We start from the raw sequence: 23,598 nt of genomic DNA on the forward strand, positions 1-23,598 counted from the left end.
GTGTGACGGGATGTGAAAATGCCTGCTTCACCGAGGATCTTAACTTCATCCACGCGACTGTGACTCGGGCTTCACGCTCCGTGAGCATCGCTGCCTCACGCTGGAAACCGCTGAGACTGTCCACGTGCACCTGCTTTTACAGGTGCAGCCACTGCAGCACTTCTCACTCGCTGAAACTGTTTGTTCAACACACTCCGTTAAGCTTGTTAAGCCTGTTAAACACAGAACAGCCGGAAACTTAAAGGCGTGTGTTTGTGCTCACAATAAAGGAAATGGGTTGGTGACTACCTCGTGCCAGTTCCTGTTCATACATTGTTTAAATCATGGTGATCTCACTCAGTGTGGGCCCCTGCATTTTGAAGCTTCAGTGCTGGCGCTTGTTTTTGATGCTAGGATGGTTTGCTACATTCTCAGCTAACCTACTTAGCTTGGTTAGAAGACTGGTATTTATAAACTAAGAACCAATTGGTGTTAAGCAATGAACCAGAGCACTTCTGAAATGATCTGTACTACTAATACACTCCAACAGCATGGATGCACACATATAAGAGGTCCAGTGTGGTGATTCATAGCAGACCAGGTCTAGCAGGCATTATTTGGGACAAACTGTCAGTCAGTATGACCACACCCCTGTCAGTAAGGGTTAGGGTTGTAGATACCACAGTACGGCTTCAAGGGTCTAGTGGAGTCCATGCCTTAAAGGGTTGGGGATGTTTTGAGAACAAAAGGGGCGTAGAGTGTAGCTTACTAGGATGTGACATGAGGACATGAACACTAACTGAAAGGTTGCACTAAACTCTGGTTTTCTGCCTAAAAATTCTCACACTGAGGGAATTTCTTTTTACGACTGCAGCACTTCACATTATTGATGAAAGCAATAAAAATGGACAGTATCCCAGCATGTTCATGGATCTTCATGTAGGTGGAGTCTGTGTTCATTCCTCTCAGCTATGTGCTGCACTTCTTGTGCCGCCTCTCCCTCATTAACTCCATGGAGCGTTATCAGTGGTAAGCTGCTCCACTTGCCTTTGGTGAGGGTCCAACTTCCCACGACTGTTTTTAAATGAGTGGAGGCCACAGACCAGTTTCTTTAAAAATGTTTTTATTTCGTAAATAGAACAGCATCTTCAGCTATAAGACAGGTTTACAGACAGTAGAGGACAGACAAACAGCATCAGATAACAGAAGAAATTATGTAGTAATGCTCAGGTGCAGCACGACTTACTGATGAGGAGGGAACAAACATGAAGTCAAACTGAGCGCTGACATGCATCCCCGCATCTTTCTGATGGGCTCCGAGTGACAGGCTGCACGACACTGGCAGCTGACATTTCAATCTGAACTCCCTCTATTTACGATCAGGGGTTTTGTAACTTCATGCAAGTCTGCAAACTTTTATTTTGAAAGAGCACCTTGGCACTGAAGTCATCAGCCTCCAGCTCTGATCTTACTTTTCAACTTAAACAAGTGGTTTGATCTTTAGTACCAATTTCCACTCATGCTCATGCCTCAGTGGATGGACATGACCAGTATTCCTGACGGCATTTGTTCTCATTTGGACGTGAAGATCATGGGGGCTTGAGGCGCGATGAAATATTAAGTCACCACTCTGAGTTATGTGACTGAGTAATCATCTGCTTCTACAAAACCCCTCCAGGCCTTGTATCTGAACTCAGATACAAGGCCTCCAGATGACGTCAGTGCTGCAGCGCTTTATAGGATCTGGTCCGTGTTTTCACACAAGCTCTTTTCACGGCTGTTTGGAACCCCGGGCACAAAACAGCCGTGAAAAGATCACTTTGGTGCCACTTAGTAGTGGATTACATTAATTAAAAACATTTCCAGCCGTCACAGCTGTGGTGGAGTGTGGAGAATAAATTTCGAGCTGTTATTACTTTTGTTTCAGTCTAACAGAGACTGTTATGTAATCAACTCTGCTACTTTGAAAAGGGAGGCTGTTTTGGAGCCACGTAACCACCACCTCCAACATGTGACACCATTATTTTGGACACTACTGGTGTCCACATTGAGCACAAGGGGGCATCAGAACCGCACTGACACTGCAGGTGTTTTGGGCTTTGTGTGACTTGCCTTTGGTCAGGAAGGACTCGCGTTTCCTCCTCCTGTCATCTGCTCAAAAATATCATGCAGAGACTCTGCAGTGTGCAGTGCCGATGCCCCCAAACACCGAGCTCAGTGGTCGCTCTGTTATCTGGGTTGATGTGGTGTCGGGAGGTGGGGTCAGTGATGACATCACCCGACCTTTTAGCAGACTCATATCGTGACAATGATGATTATTGCTTCACACGAGTGTACGGGTTCAACCTGAACAAAAACGAATGTCGTAACATCACCCACGCGGCTACCTCAGCTCGCTGTGATGTGGGCTGTTTCCCCAGCATTAGAGGACTTTATTACGTCTATTTTAAAACATCAGTCATGTGCTAGTGTGTGTAGCAAACAATGTTTCAAGTTGTGATGTGCACTGGCTCTTACAAGATCTCACACAGAGGGAATGTTTTGACATGAGATCAACTGAATGCGTGTTACAGGAGGAGGGTCGTGGAGCTGGAAAGAGGTGGAGGGTCAGGGAAAAGATGCCGCTGTGCGAGGCGCCAAGTGTTTTTAAAGCCATCTTCTAGTTTAAAAAAAGGAAACTAAAAGAAATCAGCGTATTTTAGTCCCTTTTTTAAAAAGGTATTAAAGGGATGATGGTGAATCAAACATCCACATTGAGTTCAAAAAGCAGCCAGACAAGGAGTCCCAGTAAAACACTGCAGAGGCATGGATATCCAGGCTTAAAGTGGTTCCTACAGCTCCCATAATGCAACTTGCTCTGCTGGTTACATCCTGGTCTTTCCAGCTCCACGCTCAGAAATCATGACTAAGACTTTCTGTTAAATCAAGATCAAGTTTAACACAACACGCACACATGGTGGAATAACACAACTGTGTTCACAGAAACTTTGTAATCTATTGAATACTTCTATAAAACTGCATTAAGTTATAGTTTCCTTTATCCACTGTGAGCCCAGCGGTGCATCAAGGTAGATATTTTATTAGCTGATATGAGGTCAACTCGTCAACTGTGTAAAATGTGGAGCAACAGTGTGGTAGTGATCTTAGTGAAACATCCTTTTTGGCCCTGTTAAGTATTTAATATCACACCAACATCCCGCTTGCACATACGCTGATATGAGTAAAAGTGGTAGCGCCGGGTGGTCGCTGAGATCATTCAAATACATACAAACAGCTATGATGGACCGTACCTCCTTCAACCAACAGAGAAAAAACAAAACACACACACACACACCTCCAACAGCAGGTGGAGACAAACACACATGGGGGGGGGGGGGGGTAATAAAATAACAATGTAACAGCAAAAAATGTGATTCAAATGGTTTCAGATGTGAACGGTGACAATGACTTTTCCCAATGAAAAAAAAAAAAAGAAAGAAAGAAAGAAACCCAACAAAATAATTTTGATATGTGATTTGTGCAAATGCTCTGCTTTTCCTTTCCCCTCTGAACTTTAACACATTCTGCTGTCTTGGGTCGACGTGCATCAGCCACGGTTTGGAAAAGCATCTCACCGTTAAAGCCTCACCAGAAAAAGCATAAATAAAATAATGGTGTCAAATCGGACGTATTTTTAGGCAGCTGACATGGATGACTCTGCCAGACCTCGTGGGCTTTAATGCTGAGATGCTTCTGGTCGCCGGGCTGGGTGACAAAAGGCATTCGAGGAGAACAAATTTAACAACAAGCCCCCACAAGCGTCCATCTGCAGTACCTCCAATAATCTGACCTCTTCAAAAACGTATGGCTTTTTAAAACATTGGGCCTCTTTCACAGTGGTGCACTGGGAGGGGTGGGGGGGACAAAGAGGCCAGAACAGACGACAAAAGCAGCATGAACAACAACAAGTCTCCTTTAACAATATAAGCTTCTGTACAATCAGGCACAAAAAAATAAACACTTTTCCTTTTAAACTCCAGTCGGAATCCTTTTTGGTCTTTGGTACCGCGGTAGAGATGAGGCTTCATGTTCTGGATGCTGCAGGGCTGTGGTGGGAGGTCTGAATGAAGAGTTTTGTAGCAGTTTATGGAAGCAACAGGATGTTTTGCTACGTATATGATCCTGGCTTGCTGTCGACTTGACAAATCCTCTGGATGCTCACTTTGACACTCGCAGCAAAAAGTGTACTCAGTCAGAAATCGCTGTTTTGACAATGAAAGGGCTCCAGAGGAGTTCACGTGACTAAAAACTGATTTTATGGAGGGTGTTTTCCAGTTTGATGGACTTGCAGATCCGCTGCTAGCAGTAGCAGCAGGAATCCAGGCATTTTACAGCTCAGACACAGACCGGATCTTCAAGCGTACACGTAGCAGCACAAATAGCTCGCACCACATGTTCCATTTCCTTCAGAGTTTTCGCTCCCATCTGACGTTCCTCTCAGCATAGACTCAAACGAGTTCTTTGGATCCTTATCCCATTTGTAGCAGTGCTGCATCCTGCTGGGAATTAACAGAGTTTAAAATGAAATTGTTTCGAAAATGGTGGCTGAGGTTGCGGGGGGTGTGATTATGACTCATAATGGAGCGGTGGCTCTCCCCCCGACCCCCTGTGCTACAGTCAGCGGCCCCGGGAGTCAGCAGTGGGTGGCCTCGATGGGCGACAGCGTCAGGATGCTGCGATCGTTGGAGTACAAGTTCTCCGTGTCGCTCCAAGACCTGAAAACAGGCAGCAGGGTGAGTGACGGTTAGGAGGCTGGCCTAAGTGGGTTTCTGTGTGTGGGTGTAAGAGTGGGGCTGAGCTATCACTAGCTTACACTGCTGTCCACAGGTTGGTGATTACAATCTACACAACCAGGCTGGAAGAAGCAGAGAAGAGTGAGTGATGAGTGAGGTTAGTAATGGTGTGATGGTGTTAGTGAGTATCACAAGTCTCTCCTCAGTAACTCGCACTAATCTTTATCAGCAACGGCCCACAATTTAGAAGTCCTGCACTCAGTGACTGAACCAAAGAAGGCACAACTGTTTACCAAAGCTGTACGGTGGCCCCGAGAGGTCAAACACATTGCAAGAAAACAAACCCCACACACACCCTAACAAAGCAAACAGAAGTGTTGTTGGGAGACAAACATGCATCTACAGCATCTATTTTGTCCCTCACAGGAATCCTCTGCTTCTTTTAAGCGTGTCTCGGTGCGTCGCATGTTTTGGTTTCTGTCACTTCCACAGCTGTTCCCCAAAACACTTCTGTGTTTTTTGAGATTTTCTTTCCTACTTCCATTGTATTTTTTCCCACTTCGTTTGCATTTTGTGTGCTTTGCAGTGTTTTTCTAGTTGCTGGTGTTTCTGACCTGTTGGGGTCCCTAATAATGGGATGTTTTCATTAATCTTTTTGTGGCTGTAGCTTTTTACACTATGAAGAGGCGGGGCTCATGAAAAACAAGGTGATGTCACCCATTACTTGTGCCATTTAGAGCGATATTTACTTTAGGATGTTTGTGGTGGGAGCAAACAGCCAATCAAGTACACGTCAGTGTTTGCACCCTTATTGGAGTATTTGCCAATCATCATATCGTGGCTCTCCCATCGAGATTCCAGTGCTGGGAATTGGGGTGATCACTCACAAAGAATAACACCCATGTGGATACGCACCATCAGTCAGTTTTAAAGATGGCACGATCCTGGCTGGAACTGAATTAGATACCAGAATAAAATGCCAAGCCTGACACTCAACATTACAACTAGGGTTCTTCATACAGGTTCATACAGTAGATGTGCTTCTTCTAACAATTGCCTCCAGAAATGTGTTTAAGACAGGTTTAGCTGTTTTCTCCACCTGTGTTTTCCCTTTGAGGAGCTGGGGAGAGACTTGAGCTACTCAACTCATGAGTAGAATCATAAAGAGAAATAAAATTATGAACAAGCATCAGAAACATTCTTTCATTATTTATCAGCTTCAAAATAATCATCAGCATCTGATATCCTGCCTATTAAATATACAACAGCAGGGTGGATTTGCTAGTCTTTAGTACTGAACACAAACACATACAGTGCATAACGTTATATGACATGACTGAGATACAGCCAATTCCCTATTATTAGCTTGGTGAGCTGAGACTCCTTTGGAAATATCTAACAAACAAATCTTCCATACAGTCTCATCCATTTGGTTTATGTGGGACCAGAAAAACATGAACACAGCAAACACTGTTTGAAACGCCTTTAAGTCACAACACACCAACCTCCAATGTGCTGACTCACATCAAAGCTGAACCAAAGTTCACGATCAGAGCTTCCGCCTCAAAGCTCGAGCGAGTAACAGAGAGACCACAGCTCAGCATCCACTGACGTCAAACAGCACCTCCAAGCCTGGCTACCACATCTGAACCTCACATGACGGAACGAGTGACGTCTGAAACGTGTGGACAGCTTTTACAAAAATCAACTGTTTTATGTTGTCCAACTTCAGAGTTGCTGCATCTCTCACCTAACACCCCCCCCAAAAGATGTCAGTAGGTCTACTACTCAAAGTATATCTCTCAACCTTCAGTCTAACACCAACATGAAGACAACTGTTTTTATACCTGCTAAACAGAAGAAAAGAAACTACAGGGGCACCCAGGGACTTTAAATAGACTCATGACTCAAATGGTTTGACTGGGGGCGCTCTCACATGCTGTCACATGCTCAGCTGTCTACTCACAGGCGGGGGGGTTATAGTGAAGCATCTCAGTACTAAAAACCATCGTTGCTCCCTGGGTTACGATGAACTATGTTAACACCTAAAACTGTTTTTTGGGGGGGTTATAAGACGGTGGCAGCGTGAACCCAAGAAGAGGAAAAGAACAAGCAGATTTCTGACAAGACGGCTCACAGGGGACGGTAACAGTACATGAATAATTAATCTGGAAGGTCCAACAACATTATGCAGATTTCAGACACGGAAGGACAAAGACGCACACAGTGAGGACAGAAAAACTCTGTGTGTGTGTGTGTGTGTGTGTGTGTGTGTGTGTGTGTGTGTGTGTGTGTAGGCACAGATAGATACATACATGATTATATTGTTTACAAAATACCAAAGGCAACAGCAGCCCCCATGCAACAAGATACACTGGGCATTCATGTTTTTGTTCCTGTAGGGACGATAACTCCACCCAACTGGAACACCATGGGATTTAAAACGAGCACGCCTTCAATCATGGCCTCTTCTCAGAAGCATAATAAGGCTTCAGGATCTGATAGAAAAAGATTGGAGGACGTAGCAGGGAAAAGAGAAAAAACCCCCACCTCAAAACTGAGACTGAGACTACACATCCCAGCAGCCCCTCTGGTGTCCTAAGCAGTCTTTTTCTGTTTAGGAAGTCTTTTTTGTTATAAAACCTGCATTTTTCCCCTAAAACTTCCAGAAAAAAATCCAAATCCACAAATCCAAAAACAAAAAATTTCTGCTTTGTCACTAAAATATTTAACCTTGGCCAGCAACAGGCCAAGTACAGCAGCCAACTGTAACTGGGCTTCCAATAAATATGAGATAAATGCGTCATGTATTATATAAGTACTACATATGCTTGCTATATGTCCCTTCCAGTCATTAAGTATAGAATATAGGAATGGGTGGATATATTCCATTTCCTCTATGGCAGTATCCTAGCATTAAGGCCAAATATTAGCTGGCTCTCACTACCTGTTTAGGCGTTCTTTGCAGTTTCCTGCTTTTTGCCATCACACCCAAAAGGTGAAGAAGAGCGAGAAGAGGAACGTCTAGGTTAGGGAGGAAAATAAACTTGCAGAATCACCTACGAGTTTGTTACTCCACTTTGTTTTTTTGTATTTACAGTATGAAGCACAGCTAGGCAAAGCATTTTCTAGATGTTCATTATTTATTCTTTGGCGAGAACAAACTGGCAGCCATGTCCTTACTTGGAAGAATACGACTGATTGGTTTGTGCCAAGGTCAGAAAACAAAAATCAATCATTCCCACAGGAAGAAATTCATCTAAATTGAATCATGCATTTAGTGGCAGTTTCTCCCTGAAGCAAAGGGGCTTCAGCAAAATGACCCTGACATCAGATCTGCTAAAACATTTCATGGTAGAACCCCCCCCCCACGGCTGAGGGAATAATGAAGGGTATAAATATTAAAGCATGGGACCCAATTTATCATCTCACCAGCTGAAGCAAAGTCTAACGTGATCATCTGATGCCAAACCAGAGGTTATTGATTGAAAGATGTAACTGCAGCCAGGAACAATGTCTCTACTAGAGGGCCTGGTGGCGCCAGTGTCCGGCAGCCTCGCCTCTGTCAGTGCGCCCCAGGGTGGCTGTGGCTACAATGTAGCTTGCCATCACCAGTGTGTGAATGTGTGTGTGAATGGGTGGATGACTGGATGTGTAAAGCGCTTTGGGGTCCTTAGGGACTAGTAAAGCGCTATACAAATACAGGCCATTTACTATGAGAATGTTCAAAGAGATTAAAAACAACTTCTTCACATAAGACGTTGTCATTTATTAGTCCCCATGCGGGCTACGGGGAGACCCCTGAATCCCTTATTTGCCCTGCATGCTGTCGTGACCTTTATACACACACACACACACACACACACACACACACACACACACACGCTCACACCTTTTAACTCAGTGCGATCAATACTGAGGGTCCCAAGCTGTTTAAACAAATAATGACCGCTCAGCAGAGAGGGCTGATCAGTCGATAAATCGATGACCCCACAGAGTCGCCAGGGTTCGGGTGAAAAGACACAACAGAAGTGAAACTGCAGATTGGGCAGTCCGATAAACTGAAGTTGTTAAAGCTGAAACCCCCCAAAAAACAAACAAACAAAGAGATAATCAAACTGTTTCCGTTTCATCATCCTTTTGTCACAAAGTGGACTTGCAGCTTTGAAGAAATCTGCATAATCAAATGCTCATTTTCTGCTGTAAACTGGAATATTTCATTTTCTCTCTGCAGCAAAGACCTCGCATTGCAGTTACTGTTCAATCTCATTGCTTCGGCTTCCCACTTAAATGTTTTTGACAGCTTATCAGTCCCAGAAATATCTAAATCCACATTATTATTTGGACAAGTTAACCATTGTCTGTGGAGTAGCTTTCCAATGAAAAATAGGGCCTGTTAGTGAATACAAGGCTAACAAACAGACTTTAATACAGTGCTCGGGTTATCTGTTAAAGCGCATTGCAAAATTCCTTGAAACCTTAGTTATTCCTTGGTTATTAATCAGACTCACTGCCAGGTGATTTTTGGAGAATATTTTGGAAAGGGTGACAGACAAGACAAACAGATCATAGCATGTTGTTAGGACACAGACACATGGGTTAACATACAGACAGACAAACCCTTAAGTGTGGGTTACACAAGACAGACCCGCTGGACACCGGTATATCGTGTATTAATAAATAATACTGTAACCCAGATTCTCCCTGTTAGTCTGCCAAACATTCACACCTGCATGCTTTGTAAGACAGCACAGCCATCAGAATCACCCTGTGGTTTTGGTTCTATGGAGTACTGATGCATTTCTGTGGATATGACATTAAGCACACCCTTCTGTCTGGTTAATCAGAATGTTCAGACTCCAGACTCCCAACACAGACTTTGATGGAAATGAGAAACTCATAGTAGTGCAGTCCATGATGGCTTGATCCACATATGTTCAGCCTCTAACTCCTTCTTTTGGCTGCTGTCCCAAAGTCCTGCAAAGATTCAGCCTAAAACCAGCCTCTAGGAACACCTGGAGCCCAGCTTCCCCACCACGAAGTTCAAATTACTATAAATCTGAACAAGACTTGCAGTTGACCTGCAGTCACATTATGGGCTACAACGGTCGGGACTGAAGCCCAGATTTCTGACACCAAGAGGTGCCGAGGGTTCGTCATTCAAAATCACGTTTTCTCGATGTCGTAGTCTTCCCCACCTGTTGTTGTGGCTGGATGTGTGGCAATTGTTGGCGCTGGCCTTGCAGCGTCCAGTCATTTGCTCCAGGAGGCGGGCCAGGCGGGTACAGCCGCTCTGCCCCTGTTGGTAGCAGCACAGGGATTCCATGCAGCTGAGGTTCTGCACCTGGGAGGCTGGTAGAGACTGGAGGGAAGGCAAAAAGTGGAAGAAGCGCAGAAACAGAGGGAGAGAAAGTGAATAAAACAAAAATGAAAAGGTGGCACAGAATGAAATCACAGAAAATTAAGGAGAGAAAAAACAACAAAAAAAAAAAAACAAGATTTGAGTGGAGAAAGAGAAGAAAACAAAGAAAGATCAAAACCAAAACAATTCAGGGTGACTGGTATGAAAAGAGTGACTGGAGGATGATGTTTTGCATGCTGTCACAGCAACAGTGATGTACAAGGGAAAACATTCAAAACATGCTACATCAGGGATTGAAATGTGGTAAATAAATACTTAAAAACAAAACAAAATCCTATGAGAAAAAAAACATATGTTTGTAGTTAAACTTAAGAATGATCTGCTGTATAATTTTTGGGCAACGTTAAACCAGATCAAGTGTCTTCGGCCTTGTGCCAAAACCAAATATCAAATGCTAAATACATAAAGTTCCTGCAGTGGTTCTATTCTAGGTTCCTGATAGTAGCTGGGCATTACACAAGATAGGCTGTGTAGCATCTGCAGCAAATGAAGACCACCCAAAGCTATTCTTTTCCTCCTTGTGCACCTCAGCAGAGGATTTTTGTTCACAGAGCAGAAGCTGTGGCATTAGACTACGACTACAAAACAAACCTTCAAGGAAAGATGACTTTTTGTTCCAGAGCCTCGAAAACTCAACGCAGGTCTTTCTGCTAGGCTGTCGCATCTGTGATGGATCACTTAGCATCAACATAAACATTTAACATAAACTAACCATAAGCCCATTTTCTCTACTTCCTTATGCTCAGGCTGGCTCTCTATTAAGTGGACTTTTTTTGCAAGACTACATGTTTTGGGATTATTTAAAAAACAAACAAACAAAACTTTTTTAAAACTAGATTGCTCAGTGAGCCAGTGGTGCACTCGTAGATAAAGCTAAATTAAATGAGAAACCTGTCTGCTGACCTAAGGAAGCACCTGGCAGTAGGTGATGCAGTAGAGACAACGAGGAAAAAGTGACAGTGGTGTAGAGTTGCACTTATTCAGCTGGCATTGTGTTCCCTACTACTACCTCTCAAGTGTAGGTCCCATTTATTACTGTGTATTACATGAACATAATTCATAAATCTACTATGCTAATAGTATTGAGGAAAAAAGGTTTTGATTGTTTTGAAGGTCCAGTAACACACAGGTACAGTTTGATACTGTGTCATAGTACAGAATCAGAAAGTTGAGATATCGCCAAAGTTGGCTTTTGTACAAAACGGTTTCTAAACGCGGTCATTTCACGATGTCCCCTCTAATGTGGTAATGCTGACAGTCATTTGTGTCTGGGTAAGTGACCCGTGGATTCCAGTGTGCTTTCACTTATGGATGTTGTGCTTTTCTGCAGCTGAAACTGGAGACATGCTAGGCATGAATCCAAACTTCTGCTTCCTCGCTGGAGACAGCAAAACAAAGACAGGTCACGGTGAATATGAATTACTCTGACACTGTCAGGTGCTCCAAGGTTATACTATAAATGTCTGGTTTTTAGACTCAGGTTCTATTGTACAGCGTTTTGTCTATTGAAAAAAAGAAAAGAAAAGCTGGGGCTGTTGAAAACAGGAAAAGAAGCACAACCACAGCTGTAGCTATGAACATTACACACCTTATTCTACTGATTATCTGTTGGAGAAATATCCTTTCTAAGTAGACAGCACCATATGAGTCTGTCTTTAGATTAACTAACAATAATGATTTTGCTTACTCAAACAAATGAACCCCTGCATCAACCTGTGGAGAACCAATGAGTCATCACAGAGCCTGTAAATACAAAGAGCCAAATTCAGCACTGCAGTGTTTTCAACCAACTCTTGGGTTTTATTATTTATTTTTTAACCTCTAAAGAAAGAGGCAGTCACATAATTCAGAGATCAAAAGAAGACCAGACTGTAAGATTAATAATTCTCATGTAAACCTTTTGAAAAATGAATGCTAGAGCTGAAGGCTTTGCCATTAAAATAGCCAAGGCCTCAGTGACAGCTGTATGGTTGACGTCATCCTCTGGCTGACTTACCACAATATTAATTACAGCTTTCAACTACGTTCTTGCTTTCTGTCCTGTTACTGAGCACAGCATTTTGCTGCTTTAAAGAGAAACAAGAAAGTGCACGTCAATCTGCGTGATAGAATAATCTTGTTTTCTAGCACTCACAAAAATAACTCACAGAAACAAAAACTATTAAATTATGGAACTAATGGGGAAAAAAGATATTTAAAGTCATAATTGAAAAGGAAGTAAAGGTGATGTAAAACCTTTACAAGCAAGCAAAGATATATCACTGCGTATGAGATGAAAACATGGCAAAGACAAAGTCAGCATGCCAACAGCATTCTCTCTGCGTCTAAACTCTGAACCCATACCTGATCAGAAACCAGTGAGGGGTGAATTGAGACCGGGTTGGGAAAAGGATGAGTAAAAAAAATCATGGTTGGGTAAGGGGAGGACAGGGTCAGTCGCATCTGGCCAGGGAAGGACTGTGTTATTCACTGACAGGTAAGGGAAGGATGAAGTTAATTGTGACTGGCTGGGAAAGCATGGGGTCACTCATATACAACGTGGGACAGACACAAAGACAAACAGGAATCTTATTTGAGTAACGAGTTAAAAGGCTGTGTGGGAGCAGCTGTGACAAACAGTTATGGGTTAATGATCAAGGGCTGCAGGTTGTGCAACTGAGTGCAGCTATGAAAGGGTGCACAGGGTTGGTTGGTCTTCAGGTGAAGACGATGCCCAGGCAGTGATTGTACAAGGAGGGGGGCAGATGGAAGTGAAGTACATGTACGGTACTACCTAAGGGAGCATGAGTCTGGGCCGGGGGCAGCAGGGGGAGGATAAGCAGCTAGCAGGTGCCAATTGTCCTCCCCTGGGCTCCGCTGGGCTTTAACAGGGTCATATTCTGGGCCGACTGAACCCTCACCCTCTTCCATCTGAAGGACACAAGATGCTTACAGTGAGCCCCACTAGCTAGTCATACAGTCAACCTTGCGGACGGTTGGCTGAACACTAAAAAAGCAAACCAGGTGCACTGCAAAACACATCCTTAGCACAGTTTCATCTCATGTTCAATCTTTAGGTGTTTATTGAAACAAAACGATTTGGATGATTGGATCAAATAATTGCTACCTTTTATTAATTGTGCAATTTTTCTAAATGTATCAAATATTTGTTCTTATTTTGATTTACATGCAGATCAGCTTTTGTCTCGTACAGCTGGAAAACAATTTGAGGTACAGTGGATATGTTTTCCAGTGCTGCTTATTTACTAACTGGAGGATTCATTAGTCAGCAAGCAAGCGATCATTTGGTCAAGAGCCAGTCCAGGCTGCACTATAGGGGGCCAGTTAATTGGGGGAATTTCTGACCTTCACTCTACAGTGTACTCGAATACATTTCTTCATACCGAGAGGCCAAATCAACGCCGCTCCTTCTTAAAGCCCTTCACAAGTGACCTTCTCGACAAAGCAGAAGAGCTGACAAGCCCAGCTGCTTCCTGCTTTTTGCTCAAAGTCCCCTGCTGCACATTTAAATCACAATTTAATTAGGACTGCGAGATAATCAGAAATCACTAGTTGAGAATAAGTGAAATAAGTCTTTTAGAAAATGTAAAGGGCTTTGATGAGGGCACTAGTGGAGGGCTTCATTTCCTACAAAAGTTAAAGACAACTAAGCACAGTGGCTAGACGGCCAGTGCGCTCAAAAACGGCCGTGAAACTAGGCAACAAATGAGCAGAAAGAAGCTTCATTCATATGACAAGCATCTTGAGGGAAACAGAGATAGAAGCACATCTATTAGAATCCAAAGCAATTAACCTGCTGCTGAATCTATCAGAGCTGCAGAGTAGGCAAACAACAGTAAACCCTAGAGAGCCCTCTGGGTTCTTTTACGATTACCTCTATCTAATCTAATTAAGAAAAAAAAAGGAAACTGAATAGTTCCAGAATTATCTCAGCAGAGCTGAACATACTGCATTATGCAGCACATTAACATGAATATACCATTAAGATTTTGAACGCAGAAAATCAACAAATCGCTCAGACTGAGTGAATCTGTTTTGCATAATGTGCTCTGTACCCTCACCTGTGCTCTCCAAATCAATAGCTGGTTTCTGCTCATTTAGTTTCTGAGATGAGACCAGCTTTATCTACATACAAGCAGCCCGAAACACATTCAGACGGTAGTTTATTAGGTACGCCTAGCTAAAACTTGTAACGAGAGAGGCAATAAACCCTACTGTCATAGAGGGCACATTTAGTTGCTGTTACAACAGTTTCAGATAACTGATTCAACTTTACTGTAACTTACAGGCTTTTTGTCAGTGAGGACAAAAAGCAACTTGCAACCCAATCTATCTGCCCCACTAACTACATCCTGCAGATTCAGTTTACTTTGATAGTGTATAAACCAGCGACTAAGTGTGCTATAAACTAGCATGAACAGTAAATCCAGCCCACTGTTTTTATAAGTGACATTTCCTCCCACCCACCTTGGAACCATACAAATTAGCAAGCTATAAAAACATGCAGAAGCAAAACAAATTCATGATCCTTGCTCATAACAAAAGTAATAATAGCAAAACTAAATATGACCTCTGTATCAACCAAAGATTTGCTCACCTTGGACAGTTAAAAAGAATAAAAAACTCCCCATTTGCTCATGTTCACTCATTAAGAGAGAACCACCCTAAATTTGGCTCTTTGGCCTTTGTGTTATCAAAGAGAGCTTATGCTATTGTTAGCATTTTCCTTACAGGTTTTTATCGTGACATCAACTACGAAAGAGCAAGATCTTCAATTCAATCAATGAAAAATACGTGAGACAACACAGGGTTTCATTCATAGCAACATGCTGCTGTACAAAACAGTCCAAACCAGTTCAAGAGTCTGTCATGCAGCTGTGGGAGTGGCAGTCTTGCCCTGAGGATCTGCCTAAAACCATGCAGGTGGATAACGCTGAGCTAAGGAGGGCGTTTCCGTGTCCTAGATTGAGTTGTTTTAGTTGAGCATACATCGAGATAGGTGACCATGCCATATAGATAAAAGTAGTGGATTGATGGGCTGCACCATGCATCTGATTCATGTGTCACTTTAACATGTGAGGGGCATTCCAGATTGTGCTCATGTGACAAGACCACTTGCTGATGGTCAAGAGGTAGGTTTGACCAGCTGCAGCGATAAAGAATGACGATCAGAGCCGCCTCCCCAACACATTTCCCCTTACGTTATGAGCGCTGAGGGAAAGAGTCAAGAGTCTACGAGCCCTCACAGGTGATTCGGCATTCATTCATTCTCTCCCCCATTCATTTATCCATTTGTACATGCAGCGGGTGGTGGGGTAATGACAGCGGCATGCTGTGACAGGCAGGAGTGGAAAGTGGTCTCAGAACGCATTCTCTACATCAGTCTCTCACTGAAAATGCAACACATGCAGCGGCTGAAGTGCTTGAACCCGATTCTTCGACATGATCTCCAACCACACATTTATATCTTCTCTACATCCCAGTCACAGAGAATGCTGATTGGCTTGTGCAGGGCATGCAGTTACAGGCATGAAACAAAGGCTCCTACTCTAAAACTGACGGTACACAACGCTGCAGTTGTGGTACTGCCAGTGTTAGAAAAATGACCAAATAAAGTTGAGACCTGGGAAAAAGAACATTTGAGTTTTGTATGAATGATCTTACACAGGAGTGCTTATTCCATAAAGCAATACTTCTACTTTCTACGGACTTTTTGCAGTGTGCTGTGTACAGGATTTTAACTACTACGCTGTGTATTTTTGGCCAAACAGAATTAATGTGAAGAGAGGTGCACAGCATGCTTTGATTTCACTGTCAGGCCACGCCACATTATCAAAGAACAGCTCCCTAAAAAGGGTAAGAATTGATACGTTTTCAATTACAAAAGCAGGGCAGCAACTCGGTGTTAATAGCTGACAAATCATAGAAATATAGATTTATAAGTACAGATGGATCACAATACAAGTACACACACAGTACAAGAATATTGCATTTGAATAAGGCACTCCTTATAATATTCTGAATTTTGTTTTGGGTGTATTTTAAGTCCACGGCTGAGTCACTCAATTCCTCTACCTAATTTTGCCCAGCTGGCTCTTGGCTCTGGACAAAGGCTGCAGAGCGATGAAGTCATCACCTATCGCCACACGGTTGGAATACATCTACACCAGGAGAGTGCACACAGAGGATAGGATGAAGACACACAGAAAGGTTAAAAATCAAAGTCTCTCTCTCTCTCACAGACACACACACACTACCACAAACCCACCCGCAGAATCGCACACACAGACAAAACAGGACAAAGGTTAGAGCAGAAAATACTAACTCCATGTAGGACTGGACAAATTTCAAAGGAGAAGGGTCTAAACTAAAACATAAACAATCTCCAGCTGGACAAATCAATACAGCAACAGTGTGGGTCCTCTGAAAGGTGACCATGCACAGTGTGGAGCTGGTCTGCGTGTCTGTGATCAAAGGCGACTCATGCAATGTGTGTATAAACACCAAGTCCTTCTTGTGCTGCCAAGTTGATTACTTGTGACCACATAGGCTCATTTAAACAACACGATGGGCAGAACCTTTTCTCCTCCCTGCCTCTGTCACATTTTAACTTTCAGTGGCATTTTAGTTTATTTCTTCCCTCCAGGCTCTTTTCAAATAGCGGGAAATATAATTTCCCTTTGTGTGAAACAAGTAGGAATATGTATTAAATCTAACGCTTGACACACAAGTTTAACTACTGGAAAGCATTCGGCCCTTTTGCCAATTTTTTCATTCTGAGCCTGCAGGAAACCCCAAACCCACAGAAACTATTTTTAGACTTGTTTACATAGATCTGGTAATAAACTAACAATATCTGACTTATTCTCAAAGTCTGTTAACTACTTAAGAATACTGTCATCTCTCATTGGCTTTCACCCTTTTTAAAACGATTTCAATGTAAGTGAAAACAGAGAAGTGGGTGAAGTATTCTCAGTAACTACAGTAGAGTCCAAACAGCAAGTAGAACAAAAGAGCACTTAGGCAGCTGCTGTGAACCAGAGAAAGTACAGAGTTAGGCCAGCACTGGCTCACAGGCAACAACCTATAAATGTCTTACCATCTCACATTCATACTTTCCACTTTTTTTTTTCTTTTTTATAATACTGCTCCTGCACCTCCTCCCCTCATTACCTGACTCTTCTGAGTGCTGGTGGGCTGCAGGTGTCTGTACAAGACCTTCTTCAACACATCAGGAAAGAGGCAAGTTATGACGATGATGATAATGGCGAACCAGGCTGAACCGCTGGACAGCAGCTGCACAAAGACGAAGTACATGTCCTGGGTGTGCAGGAATGGCCTGAGGGGGCAAGGGGAGAGGAAACAATGTCTATTTTATGCTTAGAAAACATCTACAAGCCAGTTTGTCCAAAAGCAACAGTAACATTTGGTTAGCCTTACAAAAAAAGAAAAAGAAAAAAAAGAATCATACAAAACAAAACAGCAACAGAGATGGGCAGCCAGCCTCAACTCTGCCCTGTTCACCATAAATTCAGGTTTTACTGGCAGTTGGAAGTCATGCTCTTAGAGTAATTTCATTATTTCCTGACACCAGAGTTTAATGACTGGTGCAGATGTCAGACTACAAATATCCATTATGGTCCAATATTATCAGCATGGCTCCTGCAAGTCTGTGAGTTCACTGGCCTGTGTAACGTGGTCGAGACTGATCTGTTCAACTCAGCAGACTACCAGAAAAAACAAAAACAAAGCAGTCGTGTGAGGTAGGGCTGGGCCATATCATTCCGTTCACGGTAATACCAGTATAATGTTGGGCTACGACAAGAAAATTAAATATCGCGATAGAATATGGGTAAAACACGCATGCGCAGTGCCTTTGTTTTCATACGCACATGGTGAAAAAGGCACGGCGGCGACGGAGTATGACATGGGTGAAAGCGGATCGTTGAATGAAACTGATGAACCAGAACTGGTTTGTAAAAATGCTGCAACTTCAGTGGTGTGGAACTGGTTTAGCTTTCGTCCGTCAGATACACAACAAAGCACTATTTTTGGTAGAGCGTGCTAGCGGGCCGTCGTTATTACCATGTTGTTTGGAAAGTACAGCACACTTAAAATCAATCCTTTGATTTTTCTGAAAATCGACAGTGCCCCTTATAATCCCGCGGGCCTTATGTTTGAATTCTGGTTGTGTTTACAGACCTTGAAATGATTTTATGTCGTACACGGCGCTCGAAAATCTGTCAAATGTTTTAGTATGATTTTGCTAAGCTACGAACCCGCACCGCTTGATGGATTGTCTGAGCATTACGGCTATCATAGGCAGGAGCCTCGCGGAGTGATACGTACAGTGCTTCGACATAATATTACCGTGTTGTGTGTGTATAACCTCTTTTTAAGTTTTGTGGATATTATACATGGTTATGCTGAGGATATGTCGGCCAGTTTCCACTGGAAATGCCTTTTGGTTCAACTGTCAGCAAGGAATTTGCATTTGCACTGTAAAATTTTTATATAACTTTAATGCACATAAAAAACAGCTGCTTGTTTAAGTGAAAATACATTGATTTTTTTTTTTGCACTAATAAAATTGTGGAGTTGTAAAGTATTTTGTCTAGTGTCAATTATATCGTTATCGCAAATTTTCAAATCTATATCGTGATAAATACTTTTGGTCATATCGCCCTGCTCTAGTGTGAGGTATAGTTTGACATCAGGGCTGGGCAATAAAACACTAAAATAGTCATTATGAAGTAATTTTTCCCTCAATAGAAATATGAGACAATGCTCAATATAAAGCCGATAGAACTCACTACATCCATGTTTTCACAGACAATACGAGAGGCCAGTGAGAATAGTACCCTGTCAAACCAATCATGGGGACGGACATGGTTGGAACACTGACATCAGTGTAGGAGCCGCTGGCAGCAGCACATGTGCTAATGTTTGTGCTACTGCAGCGTTAGTGAACATGACAGCCATAAAAGGACAAGCTTATTATTCAAAAGAAGAATCTGAGGACTTTGCTTGTTAGGGAAAATGTTCTAAAACACTTCTTCAGTAAAGACTCAGAGAAGAGAAACACACAGAACTTCTTGCTAGCAAGGGCAGCCTCCACTCTAAGAGACTCCAGTGAGAGAACTGCCCCGGTCTTTATTTTATACTCCATTGAGCGTATGTGTGTGTATGTGTGTGTGTGGGGTCAGAGTGTGGCCCCATAAACAACTTCCCTTAACCTGCTGGTCTGGAAAGTCCAACAGTTCATCTATATGTAAAGAAGCACTTAAACTAAAACAGACATAGCTACGTTAATCCTACCGTAAAGCAATAAGACAAGGTACGAGCTCTCATGCTCCCAGGACGTGGGGGTGCATTCCTGGGGTGCACACATCCTGTCACTACACAATTAATTATATGCTTCTAAGTATACATGGTTAAACATTTCCTAATACAAATAACTACAAACAGCATCCTACCATAAGCAAACTTATATCACTAAAAGATTATACTGACTACTAAATACAATTTTCCATTGACATTGCTAAAGCCTGATAAAGAAGCAGAGCAACATACATTGCAAAATGAGTTGAAAGCACGTTTCCACATAAATGCCACATAAGCACCTGAAGCAAGGACATGCTTACACCATGCACAGCTAACTGTTTACCTGCACAATGCAATACCTTATTGTAATCTGTATGATGCAAGTAAGCACAGTTGAAAATGTTGATTGAAGCTGCTGGTTCAACTAGCTGTAAACATTTCTCTCAGACAGCACTGTCCCAGCTACACAGGAGTGTAGAGAGATCTGCAAAGCTATCATACTTCACCACCTGATCGGATTTGTGGTCAAAAACAATGCATTTCAATCCTGTGCTTCTTGTGCTTTCTCAAACCATTTCTATTTATATATTTTAGAAAAACTTGACAGTTAGGCCTGCGACAGACTGACGACCTACACGTGGTGAACCCCATCTCTCGCACTACGGGAGCTAGAATAGCTCCCAGTCCCGCCCCCGCAACCCTGAATTGGATAAGTGAAAGGATGGACGGATGGATGGATTGTTGTCTTGAAGCATTAGCACACCACAATTGTGTGAATATATCACTTTAGTTTATGTTCTCTTTTTTATATTTGAAAGATTCCTGAATTTTTACTGATGATATATACAGAAAGCTTTGTTTATTTTTGGTGTTGTTCCCCCCAAAAACTGTTTGAATCTATATAAATCATCTTATTGGTCAGAATTAATATTTTAGATGACTGTAGACACACAGAATTACAGATCTGTATATTGTTCTATTTTTCTGTGTATTGTACATTTGTCATGCTCAGCTTCTAACAGAAAATAATATTTAAATGTTTAATATATATGAGAAAAAAAACCTGAAAAAAAAAAAGTGGTAAGAGCTTTTTTTTTTTTTGTTCCTGTTGCCCAGACCTATTTGAGATAAACATACAGCACACAGGAAGTAACTGAGTTTAAAAGCATCACTTTCCAGAAGCAAAAAGAACTTGCCAAGAAGGTGTTCTTACCAGATGATGCCTCCATAGAAGAGAGAGAAGATGAAATAGAAGGCAATTGAGCCCCATGTCACAAAATGGTTCATCCACGTCCAAAAATGAGTCTCTAATGCAAGCTGACGTTACACACATACAGGAGGGGGAGGAAAAGAAAGATGGGTGTAAAACATGGATCCAGGGACAGGCAGTGCATCAATAAACTACAGCAATCTTCCTCCGTGCTATAAAGAGAGACCTTGAGGTGACACTGATAAATTATCTTCTCGAATTAATGGCCACTGACATCATCCTCATCACAACATCTTTCAACATATTTCATTAACGAGACTTTGACAATACAAATGTCTCCTTTTGAAACTGCATGTGTTTCTCAGCTTTCTGCTATGCAAACATCAGCCATCATCCTTAGAGGGCATTACATGAGAAAAGACTCAAACACTCAAAAATAAATTGCTGATGTACTTCAGTGTCAGCTTGTCAACTTATTATAAATTCCTACATGTAAGCAAAACTCCAGCTAAGCTGAAGATGTGTCACTGGATACTTCTTTCCCAGCCCTTGTTTACACTCACTGAATAACTTGGCTTCCTGCTGCTTTGTTCTCAGCAGGTAGCATACATACAAATCTGACTGGGAGAGTGCCTGCTATTATATGAACCCACCACTCATTACTCTGAAAGCTTCAAATGTAACCATGAGTGTCGTAAACATTACAAAACGTTCCAAACACAACTGCTTCTTCAGAAAGAGTACAGTGGTTTGTTGAAAGGGTATAATATTTGATATCATTTACCTTTAACGTGACAGTGATGACCATGACAGTAAAGACCAGTGTTCCAAATGTCCAGTTCCCAAACATCTACAGAAACAGACATACAAGTACTTCAGTTAATAATAATAAACAGCATTACAATGTAGTTTGGCACTTCCTGAAAATGATTTCATGAGGAGGGGAAAACAGAAGCTTTGCATAAATGTACAGACTGTGTGTTCGCATCTGTATAAGGGACGTCGTTACCCTACTGCTCTTGTTCCCTTGGATCACTGACAAGCTTTAGTCTACACATGTGGTGCAAAGAGAGACAAGTTCACTATGACTGTAGCCTTGGTTAACAAGTTGTTTTGGCATCACGGTGCCCAAAATAAGACCTCGGCCTCCAACTGTGTGAGTACCATCAGTAGCTCCACTGTTCTACTTATAGGTTGAGAGCTGTGGGAGACATTGTTTTGTTGCCAGCCAGTTCAGGACCCTGCTGGTGTCCGAACATTGAGGGCTAATAGTGACACACAGTTCAAGTTTGTGCTCGCTACTTTCAGAATTATGATTTAAACTAAAATCTTTTACAAACTCGGTCCCCTAACTGATATCTACCTACTTATAGAAAAATCTGACTAGATGTTAGTGAAGATGGTTTCTGCCTATGCAGCTACGCTTTGAAAAAGGCAGAAATTCTATTCTATTCTAATGGTCATCAAACTCAAAATATAATATATTGTAAAATACTGTATATACTCAAAAATCGCCATTAAGGGTACAGGAGAGGTAGGAAATGATTAAACCAAGCCATGTAACTCTACTATGAGTTGATTCAGCATATTTCAAGACACCACTAATGTAAATGCTATAGACTAGCCACTTAAATTCATGCTCTTGAATAGCATCATTACTAATAATTTAATATTTCACTTAAAAGAAAATCTTTCTGGGAGTTCTCTCATTAGCTCCCTAAGAAGACATGCATTCATCTGTAGAGCAGACTCTTACCAGCTGCCTGTTAGCTCGCAAGATCTGAAGACATGCACAGCATGAAGGCAAAAGGGAAAAGGCGTAATCAACAAAGGACAGAAGAAAAAGACAACCAAGAGAGTGCAGTAAAAGTGAGTGCTTTCGGAAATACCAAACTTCAGAAAGAAAGAAAGATGATGAGATATGCAGCAGGACAGAAAAGGGAAGATTTGTTATGCTCTTAAACAAAAAGAACGACAAAGAGACAGATAAGAAAAGTGCAAGATGAAGGGAAGACGTGAGTGCAAAAATACCAGCGGGTAAACAGTCCCGTTAATGTCCGCAACACAACAAGATGCAATCACGAATGGTTACTCTATAGTATCAGTTTGCTACTTTTCCCTTTTTTGCTCTGAACTAACATTTGACTGATATCAGCATCATAGAGCATGAAAACACATACCTGTCCATTGCCCATAAGTGTGGTGTCCTCTCCCATTAGTATGTAGGATCCAAAGAAGAAGACAAAGGCGTGACAGAAACCCAACACAGTCCAGTACAAGAAGGTCCGGAAAGAGAGCAGAGAGTTCTTGCTAATATCCCTGCAGAAAATAAATAAATAAAAGGTTTTTTTTAATCATAATCCTTAAGAGCATTCATAGGATCCAAGCAAAGTTGCATGTTTCACTGTGATGAATAAATAAATACATTGCAATTTAGCAGTTCTGAAAAATAAAATGATTTATGTAACAAGCAGCATCTAGATGCTAACAGCCAATTTAAAAACATTACATAAAATTCCAATTAACACACAAAAAAAAGAAACAGTGGGCCAACTGTCTATATAGATGATGACATAACAGAAAACAATATACAAAGTAGTGTTCACCTAGAGATGACATATAAGCTCACCTGTACAGGCCAGGTTTGTTCTGCAATACATGCGGATGGACCAGCTGTTCAAACAGACTGTACACAAGGATTGGCAGCGAGGTGAAGCAGATGTTGTACAGTGTCAGATAAACACTGTCGTACAGAGTCTAGGTTGGACAGAGACAGCATTTCACTCATCAATGACCCATTAACAAGAACTGATATCCACAACTTGTTCAACAGACCTTAAAGATATCAGGGAGCGAGGCGGAGCAGAGTTGGAGCAAAGCGGAAAAACAAA

The 23,598-nt window shown here is 42.1% G+C and overlaps 1 protein-coding gene across 3 annotated transcripts in view; it reads right to left on the bottom strand.

The window, feature by feature from the left end:
- Positions 1-1,085: 1,085 nt before the first annotated feature.
- The window catches only part of atp11b (ATPase phospholipid transporting 11B), a 51,409-nt gene continuing 28,896 nt past the window's right edge, over positions 1,086-23,598 (bottom strand). The window contains exons 24-32 of one of the 3 annotated variants that reach the window (XM_086270356.1): positions 23,337-23,464; positions 22,888-23,026; positions 21,492-21,557; positions 20,711-20,814; positions 17,347-17,512; positions 16,249-16,334; positions 11,861-11,916; positions 9,950-10,113; positions 1,086-4,733 (exon numbers count right to left, since the gene is read on the bottom strand). In XM_086270356.1, coding sequence (XP_086126482.1) covers positions 4,488-4,733; positions 9,950-10,113; positions 11,861-11,916; positions 16,249-16,334; positions 17,347-17,512; positions 20,711-20,814; positions 21,492-21,557; positions 22,888-23,026; positions 23,337-23,464 — 1,155 coding nt within the window. In that variant the 3' untranslated portion in view covers positions 1,086-4,487. Of the gene's footprint in view, positions 4,734-9,949; positions 10,114-11,860; positions 11,917-16,248; positions 16,335-17,346; positions 17,513-20,710; positions 20,815-21,491; positions 21,558-22,463; positions 22,488-22,887; positions 23,027-23,336; positions 23,465-23,598 lie in introns of all 3 variants that reach the window. The other 2 variants (XM_086270357.1, XM_086270358.1) reach the window with 2 other exon arrangements.

Source organism: Aulonocara sp. 'chitande type north' Nkhata Bay, linkage group LG17, assembly GCF_057382095.1.
Source record: "Aulonocara sp. 'chitande type north' Nkhata Bay isolate Kocher_YH1m ecotype deep benthic linkage group LG17, A_spYH_male_GT1.1, whole genome shotgun sequence".
Lineage (NCBI taxonomy): Eukaryota > Metazoa > Chordata > Actinopteri > Cichliformes > Cichlidae > Aulonocara > Aulonocara sp. 'chitande type north' Nkhata Bay.